The 18442-nt window shown below is 43.0% G+C and overlaps 1 protein-coding gene across 1 annotated transcript in view; it reads left to right on the forward strand.

The window, feature by feature from the left end:
* The first annotated feature begins 1496 nt into the window (after nucleotides 1–1496).
* Nucleotides 1497–18442, forward strand: part of LOC129163065 (oocyte zinc finger protein XlCOF6-like) — a 39413-nt gene continuing 22467 nt past the window's right edge. The window contains exons 1-2 of the mRNA XM_070548208.1: nucleotides 1497–1781; nucleotides 1925–2037. Coding sequence (XP_070404309.1) covers nucleotides 2028–2037 — 10 coding nt within the window. The 5' untranslated portion in view covers nucleotides 1497–1781; nucleotides 1925–2027. The remainder of the gene's footprint in view (nucleotides 1782–1924; nucleotides 2038–18442) is intronic.

Genomic DNA, 18442 nt, shown 5'->3' on the forward strand with positions numbered 1-18442 from the left:
AGCAAGAAAAGCTACAATGTCAATGATTGAGCTTACATAATATCTGTTGTGGGCCAGTTGATCTTTGTGCACCAGGGTTGTGATTTCAGAATCAGTCTCAATGCGCATTCTTTTCTCTCTCCAAAGTTTCTCACACAATATGTGGTCTTTTGATGATGCATGCTTGTTCAGTCCTTTATCTTTTTCTGTTGCATTCTTCCAATCTTTAAAGCCTGATTCTTTGAATGTTGAGTCGGATGATGAGGAATGAGAACTAAACTGTCTGCAGGGGAAACAGTATGCTGCATCTGTTTTCACTGAATACTCCAACCAGGTTCTATTTTGGTACCATGAAGAAGAAAAACTGCATTTTTTCCCAGAGAAAAGTCTAACTGGATAATTTTCCAGGCGCACCTGATTTGGTTTATCCACCCCGAGGTCATCTGAGCAGCGATTTGTTTTCGTGGTGCTGCCACTCGGTTGCGCAATTGCCTGCTGAGACTGTGCTGGAGTCACGGAGAGAGGAGGAGCAGAAGCACTTGTAGCTGCAACTTCTGGCTGCACTTGCCTTTTTGATGATGCGTCATCCCTGCTTGTGCTAGTATTGTTTTTCTGTTTGCTAAACCAAGTTCTGATGTCCATCTTAGCAAGCTACTGTACCAAAGCGTCTTCTTCTACTGCATCTAAAACTGTCGATTAGTAACCTAGAGCGCCCTCTGTTGATCGTCTCGAGCCAATACATTTGCATGAGGTGCTGTAACAAGGGCGCCGAATGAAGGCGGTCCCATTTTCGCTGCGCTTCGCGGCCGGTGTGTCCCCGGCGTTACACTTGATTTATTTATTTTATTTAAAAAATTTTATTTATTTTTTAATATTACGTAAAATCTATTATTTATTTCTTTATCGTTCATATATAGTTGTCATTTATTTAGTAAACCTTATTTTTGTTTGTCAATTTTTATTGTGTGTTTTCAGTTTTCCTGTTGCACAACGTGGTGATTATGATATATTCTGTCGTAATCTAAGACGTAATATTAAAAAATGAATGCGTTTGTGAGGAGAGTGATTCAACCGAAATAGCAGTCGTGATTTTATTTATAAATATGACGACCGGAAGTATGTTAGCGTTTTATGTTGAAACCTATCCCGGCCATTCGTTAATTCATTTAGAAAAATTGCAACCGTAAGCATGTTAAATGGCAACTACATATGAACTATAGAGAAATAATTAATAGATTTTACGTAATATTTTATATTGAAACCTATCAATTACAAACGTAAGTATGTTTGCCGTTTTATTTTGTAATGTAGCCCGTGCATTTCCCATCCTGACAGTGGAGCCTCCACCGGAAGCAGCCTGCAGTGGAGGTCTGCAGCCAGGTGCTTTTGGAGAGAGGAACAATAAACATTACGACAAATATTTTGTCTAAAAAACCACCAGCAGAAGTTATGTATGAGAGCCAGGTGTGTTTTATTCTGCTCCAGCAGGTGGCGGTAGTGCACCTTTACGCTGGTCACCGACCACCGGAAGAAGCAGAAACCGGAAGCTGCTAGCAGAGCTAGCTTGTTGTTGTTCTGGTATGTGAGGAGAATATTTGAGGCTCTGCAGTAAAAATGTCTTCACTTCAGTCTCTGGGAGAGTTGATCAGCTAAAGCGACTAACTGCTGCTGCTGCAGAAATCTTCTCACCAGGCTGTGGAAACTTTCTTCTCCTCCTCAACAACTTGGTGGAGTTCTTTCCAGAACCAGAGAAGATATTCTGCGGTCTTCGTGACAATCGGAGCTCCAGAATCAGGTTGTGGGTGAGAAAAGCTTTTCTCTAGACTTCCTGCCCTCTGGATCTGCTGCTGTTCCTTTGGCCAGAACCAAAGCGTTGGATCTTTAATCTCCTGCGTTGTTCTGAAGCAGCATCTTAATCAGCTCTCCTGCTTTGTTTCTATTGCAGCTGTTAGCTAAACACGGCTAAAGAAAACCTGCTACCACTTCAGGATCATCCATCAGCTGGGACTGATTCATCGTGTGTTCTTCACCACCTGGACCTGGACAGCATGGACACAGGTACTGGTGGATGAATGAATATATTGTCAGTCTATTGTAACCCTGGCGTCAGATTAAGTTACCACTTATTCAAAAAATAATAATAAATAGGCCAGACTCTAGGTCCAACAGGATTACCTTACAAATTACCAGTGAGTGGGAAATGGAATAGCTGGATCCAAAGAATGAGCAAAAGAACACAGTTGCACCAGATTTGGAATTTTATATAGATATATGAAAATAGAACAAAAAATACAGCAGCTGCAATAGACATATAATTAAACAATTAGGCCTTTCCCCCTATATCAGTAAACCTAGTCAGGTTGAGCTCAAAGTCAGTCTTCTTTTTGGTCGTAGTCTAGTCAAAAAGAAAGTCTCCTCGGTCTTGTAAAACTCAGGTTCAGTGGTCTGAGTGGTTACCACTGGAATGTTGGCTCAGTATAGAAGAATGATGTTCTCCTGATCGGGATTCAGTTCAGTTCGGGCACAGGCTCGCCATCTCCATCCGGAGAGAATCCAGGACTCCAATCCACTTCAGTCCCGTACCGAGCATAAAAACCTAGCCTGCACAACAATAATGCAATTATTGTTTACAGCAAAATAAAATTCTCATCTCTTATTCTCATAGCTCAGGGGTGGACATTAACTTCAAAACCAACCGGCCTGCAGGGCCGGTAACTCTGAATATTTACCTGCCCCGCTGGTCAGCTGCCAAAACGAGTCAAAATAACAACTGAACTGTTTAAAATGTAATAAACCTTTATTTTGTTCACATTCACAAACATAATAACATATTCAAGTTTGAATTTGTTTGTTCCCTCAACAAAACTCAATTTTGTCTTTACATACTTCCGGCATACAACGCAGTACATCACCAACTCCGCTTTGCTGTACTCGAGCCATCGGCTGTGTTCGAGATGAGCCAGTTCTGCGCAGATTAGACCAGCAGTGATCGGCGAGCGGTGCATGCCGGTTAGATTTGTGTCCCAATTGACGCCGACTTGCTCTGACGTCATGCATACGTAGACAACGATAACCTCGTGAGATCAAGGCGGCCGCAGATTTTGGAGCAAGGCGCTGCAGTTGCTCTCCCTCGGCTGCAAAACCTAGAGGATGACGGGAAACGCCTGGCTCTCACCTGATCTAAGATCTGATTGGTTCATATTTTGATCCAAACATCCGGTGGTAGAACATGAAATGTTAGTTGGTCACATGTATTCTGTAAATCATGTAACGTTGATGATGACAACAATATAGGCCATGAAGAGAAATGTGTTTTGTTTTCTTTTGTCACGTTTCCTATGAGCACTCTAAACCTACAGCTGATGACCTTTACTTATTATTACAGTCATGTTTTCATATTCAATATATGATATCCACAAGCACGTGAGGATGTGTTTCAGCTGCTAACAGGCACCAGAATTAAAATTGAAAATTGAACGAGTGTGAATGCTAACGCGATATCTTCAGCCACCGTCACCCCCGAGCTACACATGTAGGGAAATCCAGAGCCCCCTTCAGACAGGCCATGAAAAACGGAAATGTTCCGGACTCTGTCCGTAAGACCTTTCTGTCTGAATACAAACATCCGGATAACGTGTTCCGGAATTTATCCGGACGAAGCCGCTAGTAACAGGTCCGGACTTGTTACGGACAGGGTGGCTGCTTCAGACTTGTGAGGTAAAGTTCCGGACAAGGGGGAGGAGGAGGAGGAGGGGACCGGGGGACGCTGTGCGCACCTAGATAGCCCGCTGCTGTAGCATGCGGCGAACCACGGCAGCTCGCCTCCTACGGTACCGCCTAGACGCGCGACGGAGCGCTTCACACCGCTTCAGTGATTCCTTTAACCATTGAGCTTCATCATCCAGGTCTCTTATGCGTCTTCGTGTGCGCAGAATTATGCTTAAGCGCCTCGTGATTTTTTATCTTGGGAGGCGCTATAGAAATGATAGTTTCTTCTTCTTCTTAATATAAGTCCGATTCCCCCCACCCCCCCCCCCCCCCCACCCCACCCCCCACCGCAGTCAGACTTCTGGAACTTTTCCCTGCTGTGCGAACGCAGCCGAAAGGACAAGTTCCGGTACAAAAGTGGTGTGTCTGAAAACACAGTTCCGGTTAAAAACCGGATTGAATTGTCCGCAAATGTTCCAGAATGTCTGTCTGAAAAGGGCAAGAGATTCAACTGGCAGAAACAACTGGTTCACACCATAGGCTGGCGCTCTCTCTCTCTCTCTCTCTCTCTCTCTCTCTCTCTCTCTCTCTCTCTCTCTCTCTCTCTGGCTCTCTCTCTCTCTTTCTCTCTCTCTCTCTCTCTCTCTCTCTCTCTCTCTCTCTCTCTCTCTTTGGCTCTCTCTCTCTCTCACGTAGAGGAAAAGAGCTGAGAAAAGATAGAGAGGAAATGGAGGACAAGTAGTTAAAAGAAAAACTACAGCTGAGCCGAGGCGCGCCTCGAATGGGGCGTGTCTGATCTGAACTGAGGAGCGGCGAGCAGCGGCCAGATTTCGTGAGCAATTCGCTTCTCGGCGCTTCGGGCGCTTCCGCGGCCAGTGTGTCCCCGGCGAAACGCCGGCTTTCAGCCACTCCCCCCGCTGCTTCCGTGTTCTCTCGTCTGTTTTCCAGGCGAGGCGCTGCTCAACTCGAACACGGCCATTCTCTGCGCCTCCCGTCTTCTTTAAACCGCCAAGAATCATTCCACCTACGCACATGCTTCTCTGCTTCATACCGTTTCGAACTGTCTCGCTTCTCCTCACCAGTTTTAAAGTGTTTTGCCGGAGATTTCATCAAGAAATCCCATCCCTGTGGTGGCGCGATCTTCCTGCGTGCTTGTGTGTTTCTAGCGTGGTTCCACTTCGTCTTTAATAGTGAACTTATAGTTCACGTGACTATAACTAGAATGTGCAGTACGTGCACGAATCGTACAAGTGCAGTACGTGGCTAGAGGCGCGCAGGTTCACGCGCGCGAAATGAAAACGGCGGCTTCCTGCAGGGCGGGGCCATGATGCAGGTGAAAGCCAGTGTGTAAATGACAAATAAGGCTTGGGCGCCACCCGGGCGGTAAGTCGTCAAGTATTTACCGCCCGACGAGAAAATTTAGCGCCATTGGCGCTCGGGCGCTTTAAAGGTCCACCCCTGCAGCTATAGCTTTTACAATCTTTTCTTTCTTCATCCTTCACATTACCATAGTAACAATTTACATGCATGTACATTTCTTTTCTCAAAATACATTTTGGCAATACATGAAACAGTTTTTAATTCACGTAACTAATAGTTTGAATCTTTTTTTCCAGTTTTTCACCAGTTGTTTTTTTTAACAAGGATTATGATTAGCATGTAACCATAGAGCACATATGTCAGACTCAAGGCCCGCTGAGCATTTTTATGTGGCCCGCGAGATAAATATCAAAAATATATTAAAACTGGCCCGCTGGCCGATTTTACCGCAAAGACTTCAACTCCCATGATGCTTTGCGGCGTCAGCGCGGAGCCGACGCGCCCCCTCCTTTGTGTTGTTTTCCAGCGCCTGCTGCCGGTGTCTGCAGCTCCGCTGTCTCGGACAAACTAGACTCCTCTCACTCAGCGCCGAGTTCACTCAGCTATTTTCTGACGTTGAAGCCCAGAAACGGAGATTCTAGCCGCTCAGTAATGTGTTCACGACTGAAAGAGAAAGTTTTCAAACTAACGTCCAGACAGAGCTGATATAACTCCAGCGAGCAGCGACACGCTCAAACCAGCACCACTCTGTGGCTGCTATCGTTGTGTTTCCTCCCCGACACACAACAACGTGGTCAAGCTGCTCAGACATGTTCAGCAGCACAAACCTATGTGAGCACCTGTTGTCATCTAATGTTGTCATTATTATGATGAAGATGAACAAAACAACAGGAGTCTCCTCCTCAGCTCAGATCAACCCCATGATGCAGGTATCTGGCTGGAACAGGTGAGCATCACAGTAAACCAGTGGAGCAAACTGAGCTTTAAATATGTTGGTTTTATGCTATTTTTCTGCTCCAAAACATGAAAGTTAACAGGTGAGATGTTGCATTTTCATTTAAGATAAAATGATATTTTTATTTTGTTGTTGGCCCGTGAGAAAAGATTTTAAAAATGCTGATTATTTATATATATAGTTTATTTATATATATATATATATATATATATATATATATATATATATATATATATATATATATATATATAAGTAATTAATACCACTGATGTGATGACTTGCTCTTGTGTAATTTGGTTATTCCACATTCAGTGTTAATGCAGAAATAAGTTTGCTTCCAAATTTAAAGGTTCGAAATTGCACATATGTTGATAAAGAAAATGTGCAAATTTGCCGTCACTTTTTAAAAAAAAATTAAGTTTGGCCCTCGACTCCGTCCCAGAGTTTCATTTCGGCCCCGTGTGAGTTTGACACCCCTGCCATAGAGTAATACAAAAATTACACAATAACAATATGATAATCAACAAAACTGACGTTTAAGATCCACAATATTCACATTCATTTGGAAAAATAAAACAAAAATAATTATTTGTTCCCTTCTTTTAGCAGAATTACCATTAACATCCATTAAAATGAACTCATGTGGCTGGCCAAAGTCAATTAGCTTTAGTTAGCAGGTTGCTAGCAGAGCTTAGCAAGCACATGGTGTTAACTCACCAAGATGGGGTATTAGCGTGCTTGACGCGCCAGCACAGCCACCTGGTCTCTCTAGCGTGGGCTCCACGCAACCCACTATAACACATAACCTAAATTAGCCGTCTAGAAAACTCAAATACTCTTAAACTTCTGTTCTGTATAGCGACTCACCCAATAAAAGGTATATACGGCTCGACTCAATCCCCTGAAATATGGTTCAGTGCGGCTCCTCTGCAATCTTCCTCCAGCTCTCCAAAGAGCAAAAAACGGCGCCTGAGTCGCTCACCTTGTAGGAAGGCGGGACTAACGCCACTCTCAACAAATGAGAGGGCAAGTTTAACTCGACGGGAGCGCCAACCGGAATCAGGAACGAACTAAGGAATTACACTTCCGTCTTTTCAAACTAAAAATATTTTCCAAAATGAAAGCATGGAAGTAAGCTGATACAAAAAATAAAATAAAATTAAGGCGTTTTATCTACTGGGTTACGTTATGGTGGGACATCACAGTGAAATTATGAGAATGAGGTTCAATCTTTAAAATAATGATCTGTATATGTTTAGCACTACTGGGATTCTAAAACCCCCCAAAGCATTTTACATCACAGTCATTCACTCGTTCACCGACTGTTGTAGAACCCTGAAGTTTTAGAGTGAATAGATCTCTCCAATGAACGATTTTTGAAGCCAAGTATAGTGGTGATCTGACTCGTTTTGATCCAAATAGTTTTTTGTTTTGAGGGGAGTAAGGGTTGGTTTATGCTTGACGCGTCCGCGAGGTTCGCACGGCTCCGCGCGGAAAAATTGCGTCATCTTAACAACCACGCCCCTCCACCGCACCTTCACACGGCCCAAACTTTCCGCACCGCGCACCTAGGAAATTTTCTAACCACGCGGACGGTTGGACGCGGAAAAACATGGCGGACTGGCAAGAACTAGTAAGGCAGAGGTTCGTAAATACAGACATTTGTATGATTCACCTCTCAAAGATCACCGTGATCAACATGTTGTTAATAATTTTTGGAGAGAAATAGCTCGCACTGTCGGAAAAGACGAGGACGCTGTTAAAAAATGCTGGAAGCCATGTTTTAAACAACAGTAATTTTTACTTCTACTATGGTGTAGTGTTGGATGCATGCCATAGAGCTCCACGCTGCCCCCTACAGTTTGGGAGAATATTGGCTCACCGCAGAGACAAGCCGCATGAACCATAAACGCTGCAAGTTGTGAAGCGCGTTCCATCCGCGAGCCGCATCACCAAGCGGAAAGTAAATGTGTCAAGCATAAACCAAGCTTTAAAGTCCCAAAGTCATCGTCACACACTGGTGAAGTTATGTCCTGCATTTGACCCGTCCCCATGGGGAGCGGTGAGATTAAGCTGTGGGAACTATTTGGTCTTCTGTCGGGTTTCAGTCACTACGAGAATCAGTCAGAGACAGGAGAGGTTATCATCTTGTTCACAACCTACCTTTGTTGTAGCGTCAGTCACGCATCATCATTTGACCAATCACAGTTGGGGAGACAGCATGCTGCAGACACGACGGCAGCGGCGCTGACAGCACGTATGACTGCTGTTGCGTCAACATGTCGCTGTGGTTTAGAGCTTAAAGGCCCAGCGTGTAAAACCATTCTACTCTTTAGCGCCACGCAGTTCAGAGTAAGTATTGCAGCTCCGGTAGCCCACACTAGGGTTGGGCTGTTTTTCCATTCGTCCACCATTAGTCCAATAAATGATGATGGGCCGTGGTTTGTGCATGTGACTGGTTAAGGTATGATTCACTGACTGATTTGTGAACACAGAAGTCTAAAAATGGATTATTTTATGGATGCGCGCCACAAATTAGAATTTTCTTTTAGTTTAACTCATTCACTGCCAGCCGTTTTCTGATCAGAAAAGCTCTTCACTGCCAGCGTTTTTCAGCGTTTTTACTGTTTTTTAAGAGTCACAGAACGTTGCTCTATGATGGATGTCAACGCCAAAACTACCAAAACAAAGAGTAGACTCGCCTCTTACATCAGGAAGAATCCACGTGTTTCGAGCGTTATTTGTTCTTTCATATCCGTTGTTGAATAGTGATCGGTAGAAGCTTTTCCGGTTCTCGCTTTACTTTTTTTCACAGCAGTGGCCCAAATTGATCTCCTAACACATAGCTTTTCTGCTTCCTAATCATGTGACGTGTGATGTAAGTGGATGAAGATCGGCTTCAGAGCTGGGATGTTTGTTCTCACGGTGCGGGGGCTCGTTCCGATGCCCACACAGTAAAAAAATGCCAATGACAGTTGAAGAGTTGTTAAAGTGCTGAAAGGAAGTAGGGCTGAAACGAGTCATCAAATGGTTCGATTCATTAAGTTCCTCGATTCATTTCTTTACTGATTCGAAACTTCGTCAAATGTGCGCTCCACGGTCCAGTGTTTCCCCTAGGAATTTTTCCAGCTGTGGGGGGGGGGGGGGGGGGATGACACGCCTCTAAATAAAGTAAAATTTTCTAGTGCAGAGAGGAGCCAACCCATAGAAGCACTGATTTGATCTCATTTCAGAGAACAATATAACAGGTCAGATGCACCTAATAAATAGAATTACTAACAAACTCAGGAATCTTTTTCTTTGCTTCACTGTTCTGGTGCTGAGAATATCACTAATGCGGATCAAAGGAGATACACAGATTAATGCACCTCTTATTTATTATTTGGAAACTACATTTACTGCAGCTGGCAGAGGCAGAGATTGTTTCTATTGATACACGGAATTTACAGAATCATTTAAAATTTTAATAGGGGAAGACTGCAGGAGGGAGTGGTAAAATACAGGGGGTCCCCAGCAAAAACAAGAAACTTTACGAGTCTGATGAAACCCGCTGTGTTGGGTAATTTCTAATTACTCTCATATTACCTCAAAGAAAGTCAGAGCACACACAGAGGGATTAGATTGATAATTTGTAATCTGCCCTCAACAAACAAACATCAAAATACTCTCACAAACATCAAAATACTCTCACAAACATCAAAATACTCTGCGAAGAGAAACTTTGCAGAGGGTGAGAATCAAACACATCAGAGACGAAATGCAGTTTGCTCACACCGAGTTGAAAACTGTAGAGCGTATTTATTGGCAAGAATACACACACCCACCAAAGAAATACACACCCATAAACAGGCTCAAAAACCCCCTTTGCCTCAGGAATCCACAGAAAACAGAAGGGATTCTTCAGATAATAGATCAACGAGTCTCTTGGCCTGGCAGGACCGCGTTCCTGCATAAGAGTCTCCCAGTCTGGTTTCTATATAATAGAACAAAAAGTGCCTGAAGCAAAAAGGAGTTCCTGAAAACACCCAAATGTAAATAAGTACCTCAAGCAGAAAATAATTCCTGCAAACCTTTAAGTGTAACTCTGTTTGACAAATCAGTTTTTACCTAACAATCCCCCCTGTTCAAACGTAGTTCACCTTAAATGATTATAACAATGAAGGATAAGACAATCTGAGTTGATAACAAGAACATCAAACAACAATGGTTACAGAAACCGTAATTTACATTGTTGAACTCATAAAGAAACCAACTTTATCCGGCAATATATTCATCTTCTGCAAGCTCCTCTTTTTGTCTCAGGAACCACAGCGTTCGTCATCAGTTTGCTTACCATATTCTTCCTAAAACTAAGCAAATCATGACCAGGATAACAATAACAGGCGCAAGAAATTTTAACACGAGCTGATACCAGTTACCAGATACCAGCCAACTCATTAAAATGTGAATGTACGCAGCTCTAACTGTGGCAGAGATGAGGTCCCAGCAGGGTTTCCCTTACCCGTGCGGGCCACCATGGCTGAAATCTTACCGGCACGCCTACAAGATCCCAAGTTTTATTTATTTATTTGCGCTGTTTCCCGAAGAAGCAGCGGGAACTACTATGTTGTCGCTTGTCACAGCCGGCGGGCAGCAAGAAGAAAGGAGCAGGCAGAGCAAGGTGCAGTTACAGCATAAGTTACTGAGTTTAAAATTAGAAAGGTAGCAGTGGATATAATGCTTTTTGGTTTACATGTTTCAATAGCATTAAAATAAACGTGTTGACGATCTTGACAGGGTTTCCTCCAGTGCTTATTATGCCAGATTTTCCACCCCCCACCAGGCTAAGCATCACTTATTCATGTAAAAAAAAATTTTTTTTCATGTCTGACTTTAACCGCATCTAATACTGTATTACGGCGTGAGCACAACAGAGACAACTTAAGATCGATGTGTGAGCAGCCTGAGAGGTCGAGTGTTTCATCTGAACCCTTAAAACCTCCAGCAGGCTACGTTGCACTATTGATGTTTTAGCGCGCGACGCTAACAACTTAGCCACGTGACATGTCTCGGAGAAAGCGTAAAAACACGTTGGACGCTTCTTCTGAAGCGAGAAAATGACGCTTCTTCTTAAGCAGAGCAAGACATCGCCTCGGCTCGTTCACGGCCGAGCCGGTACCGGACTGGGCTCGATAACTGACCCAGCACAGCCACTGGGTCGTTGGAGCTGCCCCGTGACTGCCTGATGGAAATCCAGCGGGTTTCATCAGACTCGTAGTTTCTTGTTTTTGCTGTTGACCACCTGTATTTTACCGCTCCCTCCTTGCAGTCTTCCCCTATTAACATTTAAAATAGGGCTGCAACTAACGATTATTTTCATAATCGATTAATCTGTCGATTATTTTTTTCGATTAATCGATTAATCGGTTTGTTATTGTTTAGCTATTTAACCTATACAAGTGATGGATGCATTTCAGTTAAGAAAAAAAAACATAAGAGAATTGTGCAGTTGACTGCAATCTATTTTATTGCACATGAACACAGTCAGCAGTATAAAATGAGCTAAACAGTGCAAAATATCAGTCCAGAATAATATTTTAGCATTAGCTGGAAGCCTGCTCCTTCCACCATGGATAGTGGCCTCATGTCTTTTACCAGCATGTTTAGAATAGAGTTTGTAAGTGGTATGAATTGCTGGGGGGTGAGTGTCTTGTTCCCCATGTAGTTGTCCATCGTTGCTTGTTTTTTTTTCTGCATAAGAAACACAAATAGACTGAAATAAGTACACATATAAAATAAAGCAGCACACACACTACAACACTAAATCAATATTATATTATTTGAATTAATTAACAATATACAGTGATCATTTATTTTGAGGGTTACGTTCTACAAAATAGCCCGCAACAGGAGATATTCAGAAAAAATTCAAATTTTTTTACTATTAAAAAGCTCTAAGTAAGAAGCTCATGAGGTTTTTACTTTGAGTCGGGAGTGTTTAAATTAGCTAGAGAAATGTGAAAAATGTTTATTTTGTGTAATACTGTTTAAGAAACATGATAAAAATGTGTTGTGAGGCGTTTTACAGCGTTAGACGGTAAAACAGCCTTTTAATAGTAAAAAAATGACTTTTTCTGAATTTCTCCTGTATTTAAAAATTGAAAGCGTACAACTATGCTGCGTTATATTCACCTGGACACAGCTCGTCTGTAAATTTTTCACCGCGGAGTTGTCCTTTTTTGAATGAGGAACATAGTTATGGGTTTGTGCCGTTTTTCTCTTAACGAGAACATTCTTATAAACAGACGTGCTGAATTTGGCAAGCGCATGATTCACAACACGGAGGAGATTCTCGATGGCATCTAGTCAATCAGAAGTAGAACACCGTAGACTGACGCGGCAAAAAAACATGTTTAACATCCAGTATAACAAACTCAGCTAAAACACTAAGTCCAGCTTGTTTATTTTCTGTTACTTACCGGGCTGGCTCTTCCAAATGACGGCTCACTTGACCGCGGTGCTCTTCCTCTGCTGCATCAGCCCCCACATGTTTTCGTCTCAAATGTTCACTTAGGGACGTCGTGCTTCCGTGCTATGCTAGATGGTTTTTGCATATTTTACAGGTCACCCGTCTTTTCAAGGCATCTAGAGTAAAGTGCTCCCATACTCGTGAGGTTTTTGTCCGGGGTTTCTCTTCGGTTTTGTCGCTTCTATTTTTCTTCCGTATTTCCTCTTGTTCCGCCATCTCTCACAGCAAGATGAGCGTCAGTAACGTGATACGTCATGAAAACCGAGGGCACTCATTGGCTCATTTCTTCTTCTACGGCTCCACTGGTAGATCAGTGGCTCATTACTGCCACACACTGGCGGCAAATTTAACAGCTTGTAACCGATGTCAGATTGTGGTAAAAATAGACTTTATGCGGTAAAATATGATTATTAAACAACTAATCGATGACTAAAAAAGTTGTTAACTATTTTAATAATCGATTATAATCGATTAAATCGATTAGTTGTTTCAGCTCTAATTTAAAATGATTCTGTAAACTCCGTGTATCAATAGAAACAATCTCTGCCTCTGCCAGCTGCAGTAAATGTAGTCTCCAAGAATAAATAAGAGGTGCATTCATCTGTGTATCTCCTTTGACCCGCATTAGTGATATTCTCAGCACCAGAACAGTGAAGCAACGAAAGATTCCTGAGTTTGTTAGTAATTTTATATATTAGGTGCATCTGACCTGTTCTATTTTTCTCTGAAATGAGATCAAATCATTGCTTCTATGGGTTGTCTCCAATCTGCACTGGAAATTTTTACTTTATTTCGAGACGTGTCATAATTTCTCCCCAAGCCCCCCCCCCCCCCCCCCCCCCCCCCGCCACAGCTGGAAAGATTCCAAGGGGAAACACTGCACAGGGCTTGTCCGTGGACTGGAAACTGTAGTTTGAGCAAAACCATGCATTCTGCAGAATGGTGTTGCACTTTCGTCGAGATGAAACAGAAGGGTCATCTCAGACCCATACTCTCTTACTTCAGCTCGAATGTCCTCGTAGGGACGCCCATCCTCATTCGACGTGAGGCGGGGGCAGGGAGCCAATCTCCACTTTGGGCCACACCAGTTGTGTGGTAGGAGAGAGAGCCATTCTGGGCTTTTTGGACAGGGAGCCATGAAACCAGACGGGAGATTTGGGGAACTGGATCTTGACATCGTTGGAGGCAGGTCACAGCGTCGTGTGGACGGACCCAGGAGGGACCCGCTCTTACAATAATTCACAACATTCTCCCCGCCGATGAACTGTAGTTCATCTAAAGTTCCAAAAGATACAACAGTTGAACAGGTCTTCTCAAGACAGCCCCAGTGCTGGTGCAAACCAAGCATGAACGCACAGACCCTTCACGGCCAGGGAACAGTTCCTCAACTCTTCCAAGTTTCCAGCACTGTCGGGGTACGTTGTCCTTACCTATGAGCACCACATCCCCCACCTTTGGTATGGAGGGTTTTGGTGTCTCACAGCGACAGCCTGGAAGAACTGTAAGATTTTGCAAACAGTGATTCCTGTGTCACAACTCAACATTCTAGATGAGATTGTGATTGTGTGTGCTGCTCTAACAAACCTCTGTAAGAGTGTTGTTCCCAAAAAAATCACCAAAAATTATCAACTCCCATGATCCCATGCAGACAAGAAACAGTGCTACTGTCATTTGCTAGAATATGTAAAACTGATCTTGCATTAGTGTACGAAAAAAATGGAAATCTGCTACTATGTTTTTTTTGTACTAAATAAACAATTTTAAATTTTCTTTGTATGTGATTGTCAGAAACATTTCGATTGTGCACTAATTAAATCTTTGTGGTTTCAACATTAGATGCAAACTAAAATACACACGTACAAACACCGTTGAATCCTAAAGAATTGTTTATTTGAAAATAATTTGAGCATCAACACCATTCTTTTAAATCCAAGAATTAGCCAGAAGGCTTGCTTACATTTAACTTGGAAAGCTCAAGACTCAGCACAGTCCAGACATAACCACATTGTTGGTTTGCGTCTGATGTTTACATAGCTGTAATGAAGGTGACTGCTGCATTTATTACAGTCTATTGTTTTGCCAAACTCTGGCCTTCTGCAGAGCTTGCATGCTCTCTGTGATTCCAATGCAGGATTGAATCTTCTCGTTAGGAGCTCTGGCAACACTTGGGAAACGAAGGCCTCCTGAGCTTTAGGCAAAGTGTCCTGCAGAAGTGTGTGGTCTTTACCAACACGCTGCACAATGAACTCTTTCTTCGTCCACACCACAAAGTCACAGTAGTTTACATCACACACAAACATGTGGAGCTGAATCTGGCAGTAGTATGTGTGTGAGGGCTTCAACACTAACGAGTTGTCTAGGCAGAACTTGGGGTCTTCGGTACTTCCCTGAAGACTCTCCCTGTACTTGTAGGGACATTTGATCTCCACCACTCCTTTACCACAGCAGGTACATGTAACTATCCCATCTGGGGATGATCCAAGGTATGGCTCAGATGGCTGAACAACTAAACCGCCGGTGCTGACCAGGAGTCCTTGGTGATTTTTTGAAATGAAATCACTATACTGTTGTCTAGCGGTTTGCTCCATATTTTCACCCCAGATAACAGATGGGACATGTAATGTGGTCTTATTGTACTGCAATATGTCCATTATGTAATTTTTGCTGAGCTTGTCTGTTGTGGCCACATGGTGACATTTTGTACTTGTGATCCTACCAGCCCTATGGATATGCCAGTCATGTGACTTTGACTGCTGCCTTGTTGCCCATTGTAGTTTTTCTAGTTGATGATGCTGCGTTGTAGTTTTTAGTCTTTGAAATGTTTCTTCACACTTCACATTTAATTCCTGTGGTGAGAGCTCCCTGAGTGTAGTGTCAAATAAAGCAGTCAAGGGCTCTGGCCAGCCAGTTTGTTCCTCTGTATCCGTGTCTGATGAAGCTGTATCTGTGTCACTGTTGTCCATGCTTGTCCGGACTGCAGCTTCTGGCTCCACTGCCTTTAGTTCCAGGATGTCATCATCTGGCAAGGCTGGGGAAAGCGTAATAAGACATAATTAGAATGCAGTTTTAATACATTTTATGTTTCTATCTTTTCCTTTATCTAATGACACAGAATAAATTATTACCAATTAATTAAGAAATAATTAGGAGTGGGCCGTTATCGGCGTTAACGCGCTGCGGCAAAGCCAGACTCTTATCGCGCGATAAAAAAAATGACGCCGTTAATCTATTCTCAAAGTTGGGTTGGGATCTGGGTCTATACTAAGTAAGCTATGATGACTTTCACATTGCGCGGATGGATACCTGGTTGGCGCAGATGTATACTCGGCGCGGATCATCGTACGTATGGACGGACGCCAGGCTCGCGGAGTTTAATGTTCCCCATGCAGCCGAACAGTCGCAATTTCGCCACCAGCAACGCTTCTCCCTTCTCATCGCGCGGGACAAGTAAATAATTTATGTGCTTTCACCAGAGTTTAATCCATAAATCCGACTTTCATTCTTTTTTATTTTGTTTTGTTTACCCCCGACATTTCCAGCCGGGCTTTCCCCGGGCCACACTTCACCGTCCGCGGCCGAAGCAGCGCTCGGATGTGAGAAAACCAAGACAAGACTTTCTCAGACAGGTGCGGTTTCCAACTAAGTTTAGCTCTTTTAGCAGCTGTTTATTGTGATCAAGTGATAAATTGTTCCTACAGGTCGTTGTTCATGTGGCTTCGACTCAAATTCACCTGTAATAATAAACGTTTTACTCATACATTTTTATATTTGTTTAGAAAAGTTGAGCTAGGATAACTCCCCTTGCCGTTTTCAGAGACAACAACAGCAACAGTTGGCTTCTGCTCATACAGGTGAGCTGTGGCATCATTTCCAGCTCTCGCTCCTATTCACCAGAGGCGATCCTACATGCAAACTAAAGGGGGGCATCGGAAGGGCACCCCAGAAATTTAACCCCCTCCCCAGGCCAGATAGTTTGTGTGTGTGTGTGTGTGTGTGTATGTATATATATATACTTTTTTCTTTAGCAGGCCATATTGTGCAGAAGAGAAGATCTAGTTTGTCACCAGACAATGTGAACAAGCTGGTCTGCTTGAGTGACTGGTGGAAGAAGGAGAAATAGAGCTTGGACTGATTGACCAAATGCTACTGACTGTAAATAGTTAATCATGACCTATTCTGTAGACCTACAGTGCAGAATTTGTTGAACTGAATAAACAGCTATTAAACACAAAAACTTATTGATCATTATTTATTTTCATCATCAGTTATCGTAGTAAAACTGCTTTATCAGTCTGTGATGCATTATTGAAACAAGAAATATGCCTCCATTCTCAACGACTTGCTTTTATTCATTATCTAGGTAGCACACACATATGCCCTTGGCAGAATTTTGAATGAGCCATTTTAATCTAGATTAATCTAGATTAATTCCAAGATTACAGTGAGATTAATCTAGATTAAAAAATAATCTATGCCCACCACTAGAAATAATACATTCAATGTGCAACCACAAACCAAAACTTAGATTACACTTGTCATTTGTTACATGCCTCATAGTGTGACACTGCTCCTCCTAACAGTTCCGGAAGCAGCTGGGAGCTGTCTGCAAATCTTCTTCGGTTTGTGGAAACTGATCTTCTTCAGTGGAGCTGGTTCTACATTTTTCCTGCTCAGGTCTTTCCATGCACATGCCTGAGATGTAACTGCAGCCTTTTCTTTTTTTCCCATCCTAACACAAAGCTCAACTTTGAATAAAATTGCTGCTGCGTGGCTGCAGCATGACCCAAGTCTGGAACATCAAAATGACAGAATTAAACAAATTTATACGCTTTATTTCATGCTTCAAATTAACATTTCATTCTGATTCATCTGTATTTTCCCTCTGCATATTAGTATAAACTGTATTTCTCTAAAATTAACACGATTATACTCTGAGCACGCTAAAAAAAGAAACCTATGCTATACTCACCCTGCCATGCAGGTACAGATGGCTGTGAAGACGTAGTTCTCTGGTTTGTTTACTATGACCCAAGCCTCGTACATAGCAGTCTTGTGTCCTTGTCTTTGGCTAGGAAGGACTTCTGCCTTCAAGACGCAAAACTCAGAGTCTGTGTCGTGATATTTTACTTTCTGTACGTGGCCACAGACAACATAGTTGTATGCATCTAACGATTTGTATGCCCGTAGCTTCTCACGTATGTACTTACTGGGCCTCTCCACTAAAAACGTATACATATCGAGCCACTGGATATCTGGCCACGCACCTACATCTTCCACCCATTCCGTAATGCCACAGGGATCCGGGAGTCTGTTGCCATTCGTTAAAGTGAGTTTAATAATATAACATTCAAGATTTGCCGGTGATAACCCAGCAGCGTAGCTTGATAAAGCCTGACACAACGCCATTCTCTGTTGCCAAGCTGCGCGCGCATTCTCGCTGACGTCATATTGTTTACAAACAGTAAAAGGGTCTATATGTTTTTATCTAAATGAAGTTCATGTTCTTGTTCAGGGGTGGACATTAACTTCAAAACCAACTGGCCAGCCGGGCCGGTAACTCTGAATATTTACCGGCCCCGCCAAGAATCTACCGGCCCCGCTGGTCAGCTGCCAAAACGAGTCAAAATAACAACTGAACTGTTTTAAATGTAATAAACCTTTATTTTGTACACATTCACAAACATAATAACGTATTCAAGTTTGAATTTGTTTGTTCCCTCAACAAAACACGATTTTTTCGTCGCATACTTCCGGCATACAACGCAGTACATCACCAACTCCGCTTTGCTGTATTCGAGCCATTGGCTGTGTTCGAGGTGAGCCAGTTCTGTGCAGATTAGACCAGCAGTGATCGGCGAGCAGTGCATGCCGGTTTTGTGTCCGACTTGACGCTGACTTGCTCTGACGTCATGCATACGTAGGCAACGATAACCTCGTGAGATCAAGGCGGCCGCAGATTTTGGAGCAAGGCG

The sequence above is a fragment of the Nothobranchius furzeri genome, chromosome 2 (genome assembly GCF_043380555.1).
Source record: "Nothobranchius furzeri strain GRZ-AD chromosome 2, NfurGRZ-RIMD1, whole genome shotgun sequence".
Lineage (NCBI taxonomy): Eukaryota > Metazoa > Chordata > Actinopteri > Cyprinodontiformes > Nothobranchiidae > Nothobranchius > Nothobranchius furzeri.